Here is a 14,637-nt window from a genome sequence, read left to right on the forward strand (position 1 = left end):
ATGCTATGCAAGCTCATGTGCATGGTGAATCACCTTGTGACCTTGCAACCTTGCGCGCATCAATCCAATTAACACATGACTGTTGTACAAACGTACCGCACAAAAGCCTGTTTTACGTCAAGAAGCAAACGCACTGGGTTGGCACTCAGCAGGGATGATGTGGGCAAACCCATTCGGATGCGGCACAGGCACATCCCAGAACCATGTGGAAGTGGATATAGCTATACTCCGTACATCGGGTTTACTGAGTCTCCTTCAGGCTCCAGCATGACCGCTGAGAAAGGGGGACCTGCCACGGGGAATTGAGCTTTGATGTCAGGTTCAGCCAATAGAAATGTATCGCCAGCTGTCAAGCGCTTGATCGCTTTGCCAAGGGTCATACTGTGCTGTACGGAGTGCTCCGTACTACTGTGTAGGTAGCTGATTAGTGAGCTCGCCACGATATCTTAGTGTTCCTCATACGAGTTTAATTCTCAATATGAATGGAAGCAACAACTCCACCAATGGTCAGTGCTTCCAGATGATTCTCATTCCTAGTTGGACCAGGGTTTTCTTGCCAGGTCGTGGCAGGAGGATCCAGAAACCATAGCCGATGTCGTAGCCGAAAGCTCGGTGACTTTCTGGAAGCTAATTGTCCCGCTTTTCGGATCGTCGGAAGTTCCATGTCAGCCGACGTCCGATGACAAGCTTCCATGAATCGCTACTTTATAAGAATCGATAGTGAGCGGAGACTGCTGCTCACGTCGGATGCTAGCTTTCTCCTCTCTGCACCCTGACAGCCAGCCGTTATCCTGCTTTAAAAGACCGGCTGCTGACAGTTCCCGGTTTATCACTGACTGCTTTAGGCTACTTCGGTTTACTTGATGAGGCTTTTCACACAAAGTGACTATACAAACAGAACTATTTTTGAGGCTATCGAATCTATGGGTCGCATCTGCGATGGTTGACGGGCCGCTAGAAGCCAGGCAGAGTTGGTAAAGCAAATACACTCCCATCTGGAAGCCAGTCGTCAAGCTCCATGCCTGTCTTAGGAGGAGACGGGTTTCCCTGCAGACTACTGTTTGACGGAGTCCGCTGCTGGTGCTGCATATCATACACATAATGAGGGGACATCATAGGGTTTGGCGCCTGGTAACTTGCGAATTGGCTAGCATTGGCCGCATTCCGGAAACCACCTTGATCTGGCGACCACATCGGATCGCTAACCGGTGTCGGTACTCCATAACCTCCAGCGATCGGGTGGAAAGGCGCTATCGGCACATAATTTCCGAATGGCACCGGCTGGTGAGTCGGATCAAATGACGGTTGCTTCTGGCTCGCAACACTTGGATGAGACATCGATGCTCCCGCGGTGACTGCTGTGCCGAGTCCAACAGCTGTCTGCAACTGTTGATGCTGCAAGCGGTCATACCAATTCCGAGCCTTGACAGCAACGACGTAATACCATCGACTTGGAATTTTGTACTTCTGGCCACCACTAGCCTCCGCTAGTCTCTGAGTCATTGCAACAAGATATTTGTCGACATTGACCGTTTCCGACGTGATAAATTCTCCAAGGGCACCTGCGCTGACTGAGAAGTATATCTTCAGAAGAGACATCATCGCTGTCCCAACCCGGGTATAAACCAAATTCGGGACCTTGCGCAACATGTCAGTGTCACAGCTGAGAAAGAAGTCCAGCATCTCGTGCGCGGCGTTCATCCATTTTATCGTGATGTCTACGCGGACAGCGCTGAGCTGTGTGCTAGCCGATTTTGCCTTGCCCTCGGGAGAGGGAAGAGTGTAGTATTGTTGTTTGATTGCATCTGGATCACGATACCCTTCACCAACAGCCATTTCATATACGGCGAGATTGGCGTAATGGTATTCAAAAGTCATGGGGACTGATCACTATGAGCTACCTTCTACTCTCCGCCGGGGGCTTATCACATGACGAGGACTTACCTGTGAGCATGTCAATCGGCAGTTCTTTTCGCCACGCTAGCATACGATTGTCAAACCACCGCAGAATGGCTTGGAGGCGCGACTCTGTCACTGGTGCGGTTGAGCTGGTGTCGTCGAGGCCAAAGGAAGCCATCGTTTCATCGACTATTCGCTGCAGGTCAAACCAGGTAGCCATGTGCCTATCTATCACGTTTGGTGATTGCTCCAGGTGCTTGATGCACTCAGCCATCCACTCATTGAATAAGAGCAGATTCGGTCGGCGCGTTTTCATTGCGACACTGTCTGCGATTAGCAAAATTGCATGTATCAACAAGAACGCATACTTACACAGATGTGAGATGGTAACAGTACAAGATCGTCCTCGCCTGCTCCGCCATTTGTTCATCATAAGTGGTTCTTTTGCTCACTCCACGATCATTAGTCTTGTTCACGCGGCGTTTTGAGGCTAAACCAATCTCCAGTGCCATTGTAGCAGCAATATGGGTATACTGATAAAATTGCAGCTTCAAAGGCGAATCAGGCGGGTGATAGAAGACGATCATGATAAGTAATGCTTGAACCAACTCCAATGATTTATCTCCATTGATAAAGAATCGCTCCGCATATACTCGGATGATTTCCTGGTTTAGGACGGCTGCCAGTTGAGCATCCAGAGAAACACTAGCTGCGGCAATGACGGACAGAAACAGCACCGGCGCTGACTGTCGCAACTGGGTGGCAGTCGTATGTGGGGGCAGTACGACTATCGGCGCAAAAGCCGTGAGCTCGGTCACATAGAAAGCAACCAACTCATTCGCATACTCGAGAGACAGCACGCCTCGATCAATGACATCCTCTCTTGGAAATGCATCAAACGAGTATGGAGCCGGCGTTGCATTGGCAATGGGGGCATTCGCAGGCCCGCTGTCATAGGTATTCGGATATGGTGAGGTTGAGGGGAAGCTGGGAGAGAAATCCATCTTTCGAACTGAATCCGCACTGCTGCTCGGATCTTCGGGGATTGTGGAGATGACCTCATGTGGTTCAACGGCCAATTCAGGCTCCCGGGAGTCCTCCCTCTCACTGCCCGCACTTTCTGCACTGCTTTCATCGACCCGCAACCTATCTTTCAAGAGTGATCGCATCTGTCGCATCTCTTTCTCCAGCTGGGCCACCCTTGAGTCGGTTCGCTTGCGCGGCCGCCGTCTTTGAGGGGCCACGAAGACGCAGGGTCTGTTCGCTTTTGAGCATCGTTGACACTGATTGGGAGTTGAGGCGTCGGGTAAGCAGCGCACTTTCAAGGCGCGACATGATTCACAGGAGCGGTTTAATTGCGGGGTTCCGGCTGTTTGGTGCGCAAGGTTCGAGTCGCCGGAGAGCATATTGGGCGTAGCTGACATTGCTTTTGGCCCCCACGTTTCTCTTATCGTGCTGCAGGGTATCCAGATCGCACGCGATCGACAGTAGAGGCAGGGGTGTCTTCAGGGTGAGGTCATCCGGCAATCTGTCAGGCGACACTCGGTAGATCTTTCAGAGGAGTTGCAAATAGGCCTCATTCTTCTCGTCGATTATGTCAAACTTGATCAGTTACAGCTCTAGATATTGGCAAGAAGGAATAGTGTCGAAGTCTCCATGTCGGTACTGTGAATCGAGTCGATAATATTGGGTTTAGAAGACACCTGATCGAGTCAGTTACAGAACGCAGGCTGGACTTTTGCGATCAAGCAATGTCAGAAAGGACAAGCAGCAATTACTGACCTAGAGTGCACGTCCGTTCATGGAGGACATCCAATTGGATGCCTAATGATAAGGATTTCTGCACCAACCGCCATGTACCCCGGACAGCCAGTGATTAAGGTGTTTCTCAGGGTCGATAATGCAGCTCAAGAGTGCAGCTGGGACAGCGGGACTTGAATTCAAGCCTCAGTCATGTGAGGCTCCAGCCATGGGGGAGTGGAGAGGGGGGGGGGTCCGAGGACGGAAGGGAAATCCCCTGCCCTTCTTGATCAACTCATGAGGGCTGATAACCAGTGCCTTTCCCTCAGAGGGAACTTGGCGAATCCTCTGTCCTGGTTAGTGCAGTTTCTAGTCACGTTGTCTGTTTGGGTGACTGGGAAGCGGAAGTGGAGAGACGAGATTAACTAGACTAGATCTAGCAACACCCGGAAAGCATCCAAGCTCTCAGTACAATTGCTTCAGCAGACACAGGGGGATATGATAATTCTGAGATTCAGTTCGAGGTGACTGATATGTTATCCGAGCCGGGAGGTTACTTGCCATCGAGCAGAGATGCTCCCGGGCCGATAGGGAGTGAAGGAAAAAGAGCAAGTTGTGGACGGGCGACTCGGGAGTATGGAAGCCCCCTCTAAAAAATCAAACAGTGAGTGTAAAAGCAAGTACTCACCGAAGAAGAGAGTCTTATTGGTAGAAGCTAAGAATACATGCCAACTATGATTGATAGAATGTCAAACTTGACGAATCATGAGCTTTCTTATCCGGTGCGCTACTAAAATCGGACCCTCAGAGAAAAAGGCCAGTCCAGTCCCTACTGGAGGGCTACCTTAGTACAACACGAGTAAGATTAAATAAGTACCTTCTGTACCTTACGTACCTTACTTTGAACTTAGTTGTCCACGGGCAAACAATTCACCGACTCTGGGCCTCCTTACTTATGTCCCCCATGGAAACACGATAAGGTACTTTACTCGTGTAGGCCTGCGTTTGACTGATATTAACTAATCAACTCTTTAAACACTAAATGAACTCCGGAAGTATACCAGTCGTTTTAACGTTGCGCGCACATCATCCTCCTATAGTACACCGTATATCCTTCCATGGTACTCCTTTTTTCCACTGGGTGTCCGAGAGCACACCCGAGACGTTGTCCAAGGCAAACTCAGTAAGAGTGAGTTAGGCACGATGAAGGGATAATCTATGCTGTTAGTTGAGACTTGTACCAGGAAACATAAAGCCCATCAAGCTTGTCACTGTATTACACGGAGCTTGAAGTTCTTAGAATTGAACGTCATCAGAAGCAAAGCTGCGACATGGAATGGGGGATAAGATCCTAGTTGTAACCAGTGTTCTCCGTACGACGACTGCCGATGTTGTATGAGGCTATGAGCCCATGTCTGCGCGAGAGCGTATGTATCATGTATTGAACAGCGCCAAGAGCGGCGCTTTGGTAAGGAGAGACGGTCAATTTACGCGCGATACCTGGCAAATTAGATGGCTGTCATGGGGGCTATACAAGCATTCGGGGGCTTGCCAAGAGATACAGTACCCGAGACCTACGATCCATGACCACTGCACTTAACCAAACTGCCAAGTTTGGAGGGACTCTATCAAAACATTTTGAATGGCTCTTCTGTTGCTTTAACTACACACAAAGCTGACGTGGATCTAATCAGTGTCGCAGGAAGAATACCTGGTCTGGTTGTTAGGACTTTAGACTGTGCGTGCTCATGCGAGGAGAAGATGCCTGGCAGGATCTGAGGAGCGCGATACTGCAATTAGTCCAGTTATCTGGCTTGCCAACCTAAGGCGAACCTTGAGCGATTCCCATCGGAGGAGAGTCTCTTGTCAAGCCTGATGTCTGTAATGAGAAAGAACAGTGTGCTGAGGTCTAAGCACGTCTAATTCGGAGACTAATCTAGTAAGAGCCTTATCCTGGATGTCTGACAGACTCTCAAAGGTAGAATGATGGTGCGCAGGACTCGCAGAAGGACCAGAAGGACCACAAAAGACAGTCAACATGGTTCTTCGTCATGTGGGGACGTCCCCCACTTGATTCCGGAAAGATTTTCTGCATTACCAGAGTAGCAGCAGCCTGGAGTGATTCCATGAATCACGTCCGAACTTCTAAAAACTCGAAGACAACGTGTGTCGAATTTTGAGCGGTGGCCCCTATTCGTTTGTTATTCCGTGTTTGTTCAGAGCAGGAGAGGCCAGTTGTCAGGCGAGAATGGAGGGGGGGCCAATTCGTCGTGGTTGAGAGATGAAGAAATTGGGTGAGCGCGAATACCGGGCTTAGACTATGACGCGGCCTTAATATTCCAGATTGAGGTACCGAGACCGAGTCCCCCCCGGCCGCTATTGAAAAACGCCAAAGGAATGGCTAGGCGGTGTTGCTGCTTGCCGTGCTATTGGGGAATACGACAGCCTGCTGACGCCACTCATGGTTCCCCCAGCACAGCCTGAAGGTGTCGTACGTAGCACCGTGCTATGGGTTGGATTAACTCTGTGTACGAAGCATTGCCATTTCCTATGCTGGAAGCGACCGATTTTTTTGGAAGCAAGAATTACTTCTTGCAAAACCATTGTTGCAGTCTTCGTAGAGCCTTCAATAAGGAATGGAAGCCAGTTAACTGGGAAAAGTAAAAGAGTCCGCCCGGATCGGCGCGGTAATTCCATCCACCATCGCCAAGGCTTGCAAGGCTGTCTGCTGCGCATCTGTGTTGTGTCTGTCGTGCCTGTCGTGCCGCCGCCCGGTTCTTGCCCGTCGCCATTATCCCGTCCATCCTTAGTTCTGAGTGAACTAAACTTATCGGAAGATACGGTTACAGCAACTTGGGTAAGTTGGTAACTGCGCACGCGACCCCCTCGTCTTCTCTTACAGTCTTTACTATTCTCATACGCATTTTCCCTGCCGATCCCGGGCACTGTGGATCTGTTCATTTTCTGTCCCCGACCTTTGTATTATTATTACTATTTGATTATGATCCTTGCCCTTTCAACGTCTTTTCTTTCCCCCTTCGATGCTCTTTCATATCTCGACTTCCCTTGCGACATATCATCCAATCTCGATCGCATTTACTTGCTGGCCTTGTCGACTCCCTAAAGACAGTCCCTGTCTAGTCTACCATCATCGCCACGTTCATCCCTAGGACGACGAAGAAGTGACATCGGCACTGCGATCCCATCCTGGATCACCACCGCAATCCTTCTCCAGTTTCCCCCCCCCCCCCCCCCCCGACCTTATCTCCGACTTTGTGTGACTTGGGGTCAGAGCATGCGATCGCCTTCTTGAATTTAGTAACAGCGAGGGAGATCTATCAAAATATATTTATGCGAATTATAAATATATTCAAAACATCAATACATACATATATACTTGTTGCGTCATGTGGTTCTCTACGCCCCGGTTGCTCGTCGGTCTCTACGGGCTATCGCTGGCCGCCGTGGGGTCTTCCGCCGCCGATGTTGATTTTATGAGTGTCAGACCGACTGTGGCCAAGGAATACTCTGGTAAAGGAGGAGAACCAGGGCCGAAATATTTCAGTAAGTCCAGGTCCGCTTTGTCGAATTCCGTCAATCTGCGGAATCGCCGGAAAAACCTGAGGTACATATGCTAACACGCCACAGAGGAATCTGAGTAGGTCACTATCTTGATGTGCTTGGAATCCACGAAGCTCAAACTAACACATACATTGGCTAGTTTTCACTACCACTACGATGGCCGGTATGTATTGGCAGCGAAGATATCGTATGTGGCATCTGCTAACCTGATTGTTGGCCGCAGCTTCGCCGATAAGCCTCTTTCTGAAGATGAGACTGTCCCCCACCTGTCGGAACTCATCCGAACCTACCTGTCAACAATGGAGGACCTTGGTGCTGAGACATGGATCATGCACGGAACTCTTCTGGCATGGTGGTGGAATCAGAAGGTTGGGTTCTCGACGCCCATGGTTTCTGCGTTGCGCCTCCCCCGCTGACGGTCGATTAGATCTTTCCTTGGGACAATGACCTGGATGTTCAGATTTCGGAGCCCACAATCCATTTTCTCGCCGATTACTACAATATGACTGAGCACCATTTCGAGATTCCCGGGGTGGAGGGCGGAAGAACCTACCTACTCGAGATCAATCCTAACTACGTCATCCGGTCTACCGACGACAAGCTGAATGTCATTGACGCGCGTTGGATTGACACTTCCTCCGGGTTATTTATCGACATCACTGCCGTGCGCAAGGATGACGAAAGGCGAGAGCGTGGTGACCCGGGAGCTTTAATGTGCAAAGACGGACATCGGTTTGATGTAAATGGCGCGTGACCCACTGGCACAATGCAATGGCTAACCAGTTCCTAGGAAACCGAAATTTTTCCGTTGCGAAACAGTTATTTCGAGGATGTCTCGGTAAAGATCCCGTTTGAATATGTTCGCCTTCTGAAGAAGGAATATGGCTCGAAGTCGATGACGGCTACTACATTTCAAGGGTACGTGATCGCAGTCTTGACAACAAGAAGTCATTAATCTGATCTGAACCTAGTCATCACTTCAACGATGTCACGGAGGTGTGGGATAAACAAAGAAAACGGCAGTTCTGGCGCCGCCAGCCGGTCGACGTACCTGTTCGAACTACGCCTCTTGGGCCTTTGCTTCGATGATGCGCAACAACTAATTTCTCAATTTAGAGCTTGCTGATGAAGACACATCGGGCCTGTCAATGACAGTTATGATTTGCCCGGGTACAAATTCTTTTTTCATACAGTCGTCACTTGTTTGCATATATATGGCGTTACCCCCCGGAGCGCATCACCAGTTATTTGCAAGTTAGCTACGTTTGGCGTTTGGGTTTAACTTTGTTCTCTAGTCTTCCGGTTGTGATTCTTTTCTGTATGTTCAACCTTGTCATGACCCTCTTTTGTCAATACTTTTTATACCGGAGTCTTTAGGCCTCTCAGGGGTCTGGGCTATTGAGCATTCGAGTCTCTCGAAGAGTTGTTGTGAATATATCGAGTATATAAATACTTCATGTGAACTTTGAAATAAGGTCGACGAGTGTGTCATGGAGGAAAAAAGTGTGTGTAGTCAGCTGCGCCTGGTGTCTTGGCCCGAGTCTCTAGGAGGTCCACGTCTATCGCAGATTCGCGACAATTGCCCATTTGACATGTGTCACTTACGCAATACTACGGAGTTTTGGAACCGATGAAACCTCGAAATCAGCCACATCAGGGGCTGGTCATTGTGGTAAATCAGAACATACCTGTCTGTTTTTGGACAATGCCAGATTACCAATGATTTGATCCACATTGTAGCCATTGACTCCGAGCCGCTAGTTATCACGTGATGATGACATGAGAAGCTGCTATCCCTGGCCAATGATGTTGGTCATGACCGGGATCGATCGCCGCCCCACTATGAATTGATGACTGAGGCAGGACTCTGTCTGCTGCCTTACTACTACTACAGCTGGTCCTGATAGCAATCATAATCAGATGGTTTCATCCTTTGGTCTCGTCTACTTTTTTTTTGTCTCCTTAGTTTCAGCGTCCGCTCCTCAGAATTACCTCAAACTGCCGTCATCGCTATTGACGATGTGCATGTTAACGAGTCTGCTCCACATATAATTCCATCTGTACCGTCATGTCCTCCCATAGTCCACCATTTCCACCGCAACAACGCCCGCCTGTACCCACTGTGACCTCGCCAGCCTTATCTGCGAACCCCTCCCGAAGAGCCTCAGACAATATTAGCCATGGTCAGGTCGCCACCGCCGACCAGCACACCCAACCTTCTCCCTCGCATGAGCTGCACAGCATTCGCAGCTGTGTTACCTGCCGTCGGCGCAAAGTTCGCTGCAACAAGCGATCGCCGTGCTCGAATTGCGTAAGGGCGGGCATCGAGTGCATTTACCCCCCACCTGGAAGGGCTCCCCGCAAATCGAAGCGGCCACAAGATGCTGAACTCCTGTCTCGACTCAGGCGGTTGGAGGGTGTTATTGAGCATTTGAACGAGAAACGAACAGCGTCGTTATCGGATACGCCTTCCCCAGGTCAATCGCGCAGTGAGAATGTGAGCACACAACCGCCGCCAGCGCCCGCTGGAGGCGATGGCGATGGCAATGGCGATGGCTGTCCGCTCATACCTAATGCTGCTAACGTAGATCCTTTGAGGCCTATGGCTACACGCAACATGGAGCACGAATTTGGACGACTGGTAATAGATGAAGGCCGAAGCCGTTATGTGAGTAATCGTTTTTGGGCCAGTCTCGGTGATGAGGTTAGTCGCTTCTATGCTCGCTTTACTGTATTTGTTCTTCTTTTGTTTGCTTTCTCGTGTTGACAAGGGCATACAGATCGAGGAGCTTCAGGATATTCTCGATCCATCAGCGTCCGAGCACGAGGATTATCCCTCGCCGGAGTCGTCATCGACGAACTCTGTCAACCATGACGGTTTTCTGTTTGGATTCTACTCGCTGTCGCATTCCCTCCAGTCCTTTCTGCCACCTCCGTCAAAAATCCCAGTGCTTTGGAATCTCTACTATGAAAACGTGGCGCCGTTAGTCCCCATCGTTCATAAACCTACCGCCAAGCATGTCTTTACGATTGCAGCCCAGGACCCGAGCAGCTTGGACAAGAACCAGGAAGCATTGTTCCTGGCGATGTGCCTAGTGGCGGTCATCAGCCTGTCTCACGACCAATGTCTCCTTCAATTAGAAGAGGACCGTGATGCTGCTGTCAAGCGCTATCGATTTGCAGTCGAGCAAGCTTTAGCTAAGGCTAATTTCCTGAACACGCAGAACCTAATGCTACTTCAAGCTGCCGTGATTTTTCTCATTGGCATCCGTCGCGAGGATGATACCAAATTTGTGTGGTCTATGACGGCTCTCGTCCTTCGCCTTGCGCAAGGACTTGGCCTCCATCGGGATGGCACGAAATTCGGCTTGAAGCCCTTTGACACGGAGATGCGCCGGAGGCTGTGGTGGCATATCTGTCTGTTGGACATCCGATCGTCTGAAGACCATGGGACTGATTCCCAGATTAACGAACGAATCTACGATACTCGGCTTCCACTGAACGTCAATGATGACGACCTAAGACCAGATATGCACGAGCCGCCCCCGGAGAGGATCGGTTGTACCGAGATGACCTTCTGTCTCATCCGCTGCGACATCACTGTGGCACTCCGGCGGGTCAGCTATGCTTGTCCAAATGGTCATTTTAGACCAGGTACTCGGCCGGTTTCCGCAGACAATTGTGGCAATCTGATCAAAGCCATCAATGCCCGCATCGAGGAACGATACATCAAGCATTGTGACATGCATGTGCCTATACAATGGGTCTGCGCTACAGTCGCCCGACTCATTCTTACCAAGCTGTGGCTTGTGATACATCATCCCATGACGCGGCCGGACCGGGATATTGCTCTGACCAACGCTAATAGAGAGAGCTTATTTGCAACGTCTGTGGAGGTCGCCGAATTTGCGCGCCTGCTAGGAGCCGACAAGAACACATTCAAGTGGAGCTGGCTTTTTGCCACAAGCATGCAATGGCATGCCATCGCCTTCGTTTTGTCAGAACTTTGTGTGCGCCCGTTGAGCCCACTGACAGACCGTGCTTGGGAGGCTGTGAGTAATCTATACCGAGATTGGGTGCACAACAGCAAGCAAAGGAAGGGCATGCTCTGGCGACCGTTGTCAAGGCTCATGAAGCGTGCGGCTGCTCACAGAGCAAAACAGGAGGCAATGCGATCTCAGCTGGGTCTTACCGCAGGCACTTTCCAGGATGTGCCGTTTACTGGTGGCACGGGACCCTCGCTCCTCCAGCCTCCTCCCATATTACCCCAGTCTCTTGCTCAACGGGATTCACAAGTCTCATCCGTGGTGCCGAATGGGGGCGCATCGTCCAATACCGGCGGACTGGATATTGATCTTCGAGAGGGGCCGCTGGAGGCAATCAGTAGTCTTTTCCCCGGTGTGGACTGGCTGAATCCTCGAACGGCAGCCATTGAGCGGCCGGATACTACAAACAGGGCTGAGTCAACGAACTCATTCGCAGAATCGGCGAACATTGCAAATGCAAGTCAGCCGGACCCGCGGCTCAATTGGGATGAATGGGATCAAGTCATGCAAGACTTTCAAATGGATTTGCAGGAAGCCAATACAGAGAACCTATTTGCGAACATCTCCGACTGGTTTGCCTGATGTGTTTCTGCGGCATTGAAGCGCACCTGGCACATAACTGTGCTACATATATCTCTCTAACTCAGCCGTGACCCTTGAGCTGAGGTCTTCGCCCTTTCTCGAGCGGGCCCCCTGTTGCAGTGCATTTGGCGAATACTTCCGGATCTTCTTTAACGAACACTCCCCTCTTCACGACCAGTAACATCCATCTCCAATCAACATCAAAGACGATGGATCAATGACTTGTATGCAATGAGTGTATGTATAATAACCCAACATATCTTAAGAGGTCTTAGAAGACTTGGCTAAGCTGTCTACAACCATGTTGAAAATAACATCAATGTATCATACTGAGCGCACTTTAGACTTACAGGCTCAGACCTACATGTCTACAACTCTAAAAGAGCTTTAGCCATCAACGGCCTACATTGTCTCTGTACCCATACTCCATCTCATAACTGCGGAGATAAGCTCCAGCTGATAACAATGCAGTCACGTGATGCAATGTAGCGGCCAGCTTGCGTAATGAACTCCGAAGTAAACCACCAACTCAGCCAAACGTACAGAACGCCCTCTCCCTCTCCGAATCCCTGGAATCTCCGTGTCCCACGTCAATTGAATCCTCGACTTAAACGACAGAACCAAATTTGCACACCGAAACAGCCATGCCTGCCAAACGCACCGCTGCCGCCAGCGCAGGCCCCGTTCCCGCACCCTCACCACCAACTATACCTTCATCCTCATCCACCACCGTCGCTTCCCCCTCAGCTCTCTCCTCCGGTCCCAAGACGCTCACCACAAACTCCTCTGTTCTCGATATTGCCCATACCGTCTGGCAGCAATATCTCGCCACGACCCCACAGCGCACGCTCCTGCTCGACGCGTTCATGGGCTTTTTGGTTCTCGTCGGCGGCGTGCAATTCCTCTACTGCGTGCTGGCGGGCAATTATGTGAGTTCTCTACGCTCGCTTTCCCTGACTCTTGCCTTAAATCCCCTTTGTACACGGGATGTTCTGTCCCAAAGTGGCCACTCGCATTCCATATTCTCCCGCTTTACCGTGTGCCCTATCTATCGCATCAAATCGCATTCAACCGTGTTCCTTTCACAACAGCATTATAAATCACCCACACTAATCAATTGACCTTTCTCGGGGGAAATTCTAGCCATTCAACGCCTTCCTAAGCGGCTTCTCCGCCGCCGTCGGCCAATTCGTCCTTACGGCTAGTCTGCGCATGCAGACCTCTTCGCCTTCGGCTGCCGGGGTGGTATCTAGCGGGAAAGGTGGGAAGGGGAAAGCGGCTGCCGCGAAGGAGACGGGGAGTAATGGGATCTCGCATGAAAGGTGAGCTTTCCCCGCGTCCCCCCCCCCTCCTTTTTTCTTGCTTCTTTTTCTTTCTGAAGGGAGGAAGGGGGCTGTTCATGGTGGGTTAGATTTCTTACTGACTCGGGTTTACGATTAGGGCGTTCGCGGATTATATCTTCGGGAGTCTGATTTTGCATTTCTTCTGTATTAACTTTATTAACTGAACGGTGCAGTCTCTGGGTTTACAGGGGTGAGGATTGTGGTGTGGTTGTTGGGCGGCGGGGGGTTGCTTGGGGGGTGTCCTGGGAGGTGAGGATCTCTGGGGGTCTGGGGCTGATGGGCTGGACTGGGATGGGGGAAGGGGAGAGGAGATAGTGGAGGATCGGGGATTGGATCCCTGGTGGATTCGATGCCTCAGATCTGATGGTTCGCTCCGGTCTGGTCGGGTTTGGACCTGGAGGTGCTTTCAGTTTGCTAGGGTTTGTGAAAGAAGAGGAAAAGAGGGTGCCGATTTATTTATCTAGTTTCTTCCTTGAGAGCCTTTCATTCCCACTATGCCGAGATGCTATAGGATTTGCTCAGTACGCGGTGTTCCATCTATAATGGCGTGGCATGCAGGAACATGGCAACGGTAGCATTGTCTCAGTGCAGAACATAGAATCGCCGCGCGGTTTCTCGTGAATCATGATTGATAAATCTTTCACAAAGATCGGGGTATACCTCTATATAATATATACATGACAAGACAAATCAGAATGCCCGCCCAGGCCTCCTTTTCACTTGTGGCTTCTTGACCACACTTCCTCCGCCCCCTCCCCCGCCGCTCCCGACTCCATTCCGGGAAGAACTAGAGGCCGTCACGACTCCTCCTATACGGCGGGCTGTTGTGGCCGGCCGACGGACCACGGAACTGCCCACCTCAATCTCCTGCCTCCGCCGCGAGGGGTCGTTGCGCTCCTCTTCTCGTTGCTTCTCCGCAGCAGCCCGTTCCCGGTCCGCCGCCATTTGCGTCTCAATCTCCATGCGGCGGTTGAATTCCTGTTCGGTGACGCGACGCTCCCGCTGGGAGTAACCCTTCTCTTTAACGGAGTAGAAGACACCGCCGAGTTCGGCGAGCCACTGTGACAGGAGAAGAATGAAAGTCAATGTTGGGTTCGTGCAGATGGGTCAACATGACATCTGGGTGGAAGGCAGAACTTACGTGTGGATCAACGGCCGTGACAGTGGACATGTATTCCTTGCTGGTAAGGATCAACTCGTGATACACCACATACTCTGGCACATAGCCCAGTCCATACAGAGCACTCGTCGGGTGCAGCTGCATGCTTACGCTGGTTCGAAGATTGAGAAACTCGCCAATACCTTTGACGCGCGCGGCTTGGTGGTAGAAACCTGAGCAAATACACTTGCGGATGACATCCCAGTCGGTCCCGCAGCTGACAAGGGGCATCTTTTGTACCGTCATGATATCGTGCAGCTGGTCGCGAACCTCCCGGGCACGTCGC

At 50.9% G+C, this 14,637-nt stretch overlaps 4 protein-coding genes across 4 annotated transcripts; 3 read left to right on the forward strand and 1 right to left on the reverse strand.

Moving 5' to 3' along the window:
- Nucleotides 1-954: 954 nt before the first annotated feature.
- Nucleotides 955-3,323, reverse strand: BP01DRAFT_384736 (C6 zinc finger domain protein; the record flags this gene model as incomplete). The annotated part of the gene is made up of 3 exons (XM_025577531.1): nt 955-1,883; nt 1,945-2,222; nt 2,272-3,323. 3 exons carry the CDS (start codon nt 3,321-3,323, stop codon nt 955-957), a joined length of 2,259 nt encoding a protein of 752 aa, XP_025429277.1.
- Nucleotides 3,324-6,892: 3,569 nt separating this feature from the next.
- BP01DRAFT_358825 (putative mannosylphosphorylation protein (Mnn4)) lies at nt 6,893-8,682 on the forward strand. Its single transcript, XM_025575525.1, has 7 exons — nt 6,893-7,203; nt 7,288-7,297; nt 7,361-7,384; nt 7,445-7,589; nt 7,649-7,960; nt 8,012-8,139; nt 8,193-8,682. The coding sequence occupies exons 1-7, from the start codon at nt 7,047-7,049 to the stop codon at nt 8,308-8,310; spliced, it is 894 nt and encodes a 297-aa protein (XP_025429278.1). The 5' UTR covers nt 6,893-7,046; the 3' UTR covers nt 8,311-8,682.
- Nucleotides 8,683-9,289: 607 nt separating this feature from the next.
- On the forward strand, nt 9,290-11,849 carry BP01DRAFT_384738 (putative C6 transcription factor; the record flags this gene model as incomplete). The annotated part of the gene is made up of 2 exons (XM_025577532.1): nt 9,290-9,925; nt 10,002-11,849. 2 exons carry the CDS (start codon nt 9,290-9,292, stop codon nt 11,847-11,849), a joined length of 2,484 nt encoding a protein of 827 aa, XP_025429279.1.
- A 644-nt stretch (nt 11,850-12,493) lies between these two features.
- Nucleotides 12,494-13,356, forward strand: BP01DRAFT_301411 (putative oligosaccharyl transferase subunit Dad1; the record flags this gene model as incomplete). The annotated part of the gene is made up of 3 exons (XM_025572028.1): nt 12,494-12,778; nt 12,993-13,171; nt 13,290-13,356. The coding sequence occupies 3 exons, from the start codon at nt 12,494-12,496 to the stop codon at nt 13,354-13,356; spliced, it is 531 nt and encodes a 176-aa protein (XP_025429280.1).
- Between the last annotated feature and the right edge of the window lie 1,281 nt (nt 13,357-14,637).

This window comes from Aspergillus saccharolyticus (genome assembly GCF_003184585.1).
Source record: "Aspergillus saccharolyticus JOP 1030-1 unplaced genomic scaffold BP01scaffold_28, whole genome shotgun sequence".
Classification (NCBI taxonomy): domain Eukaryota; kingdom Fungi; phylum Ascomycota; class Eurotiomycetes; order Eurotiales; family Aspergillaceae; genus Aspergillus; species Aspergillus saccharolyticus.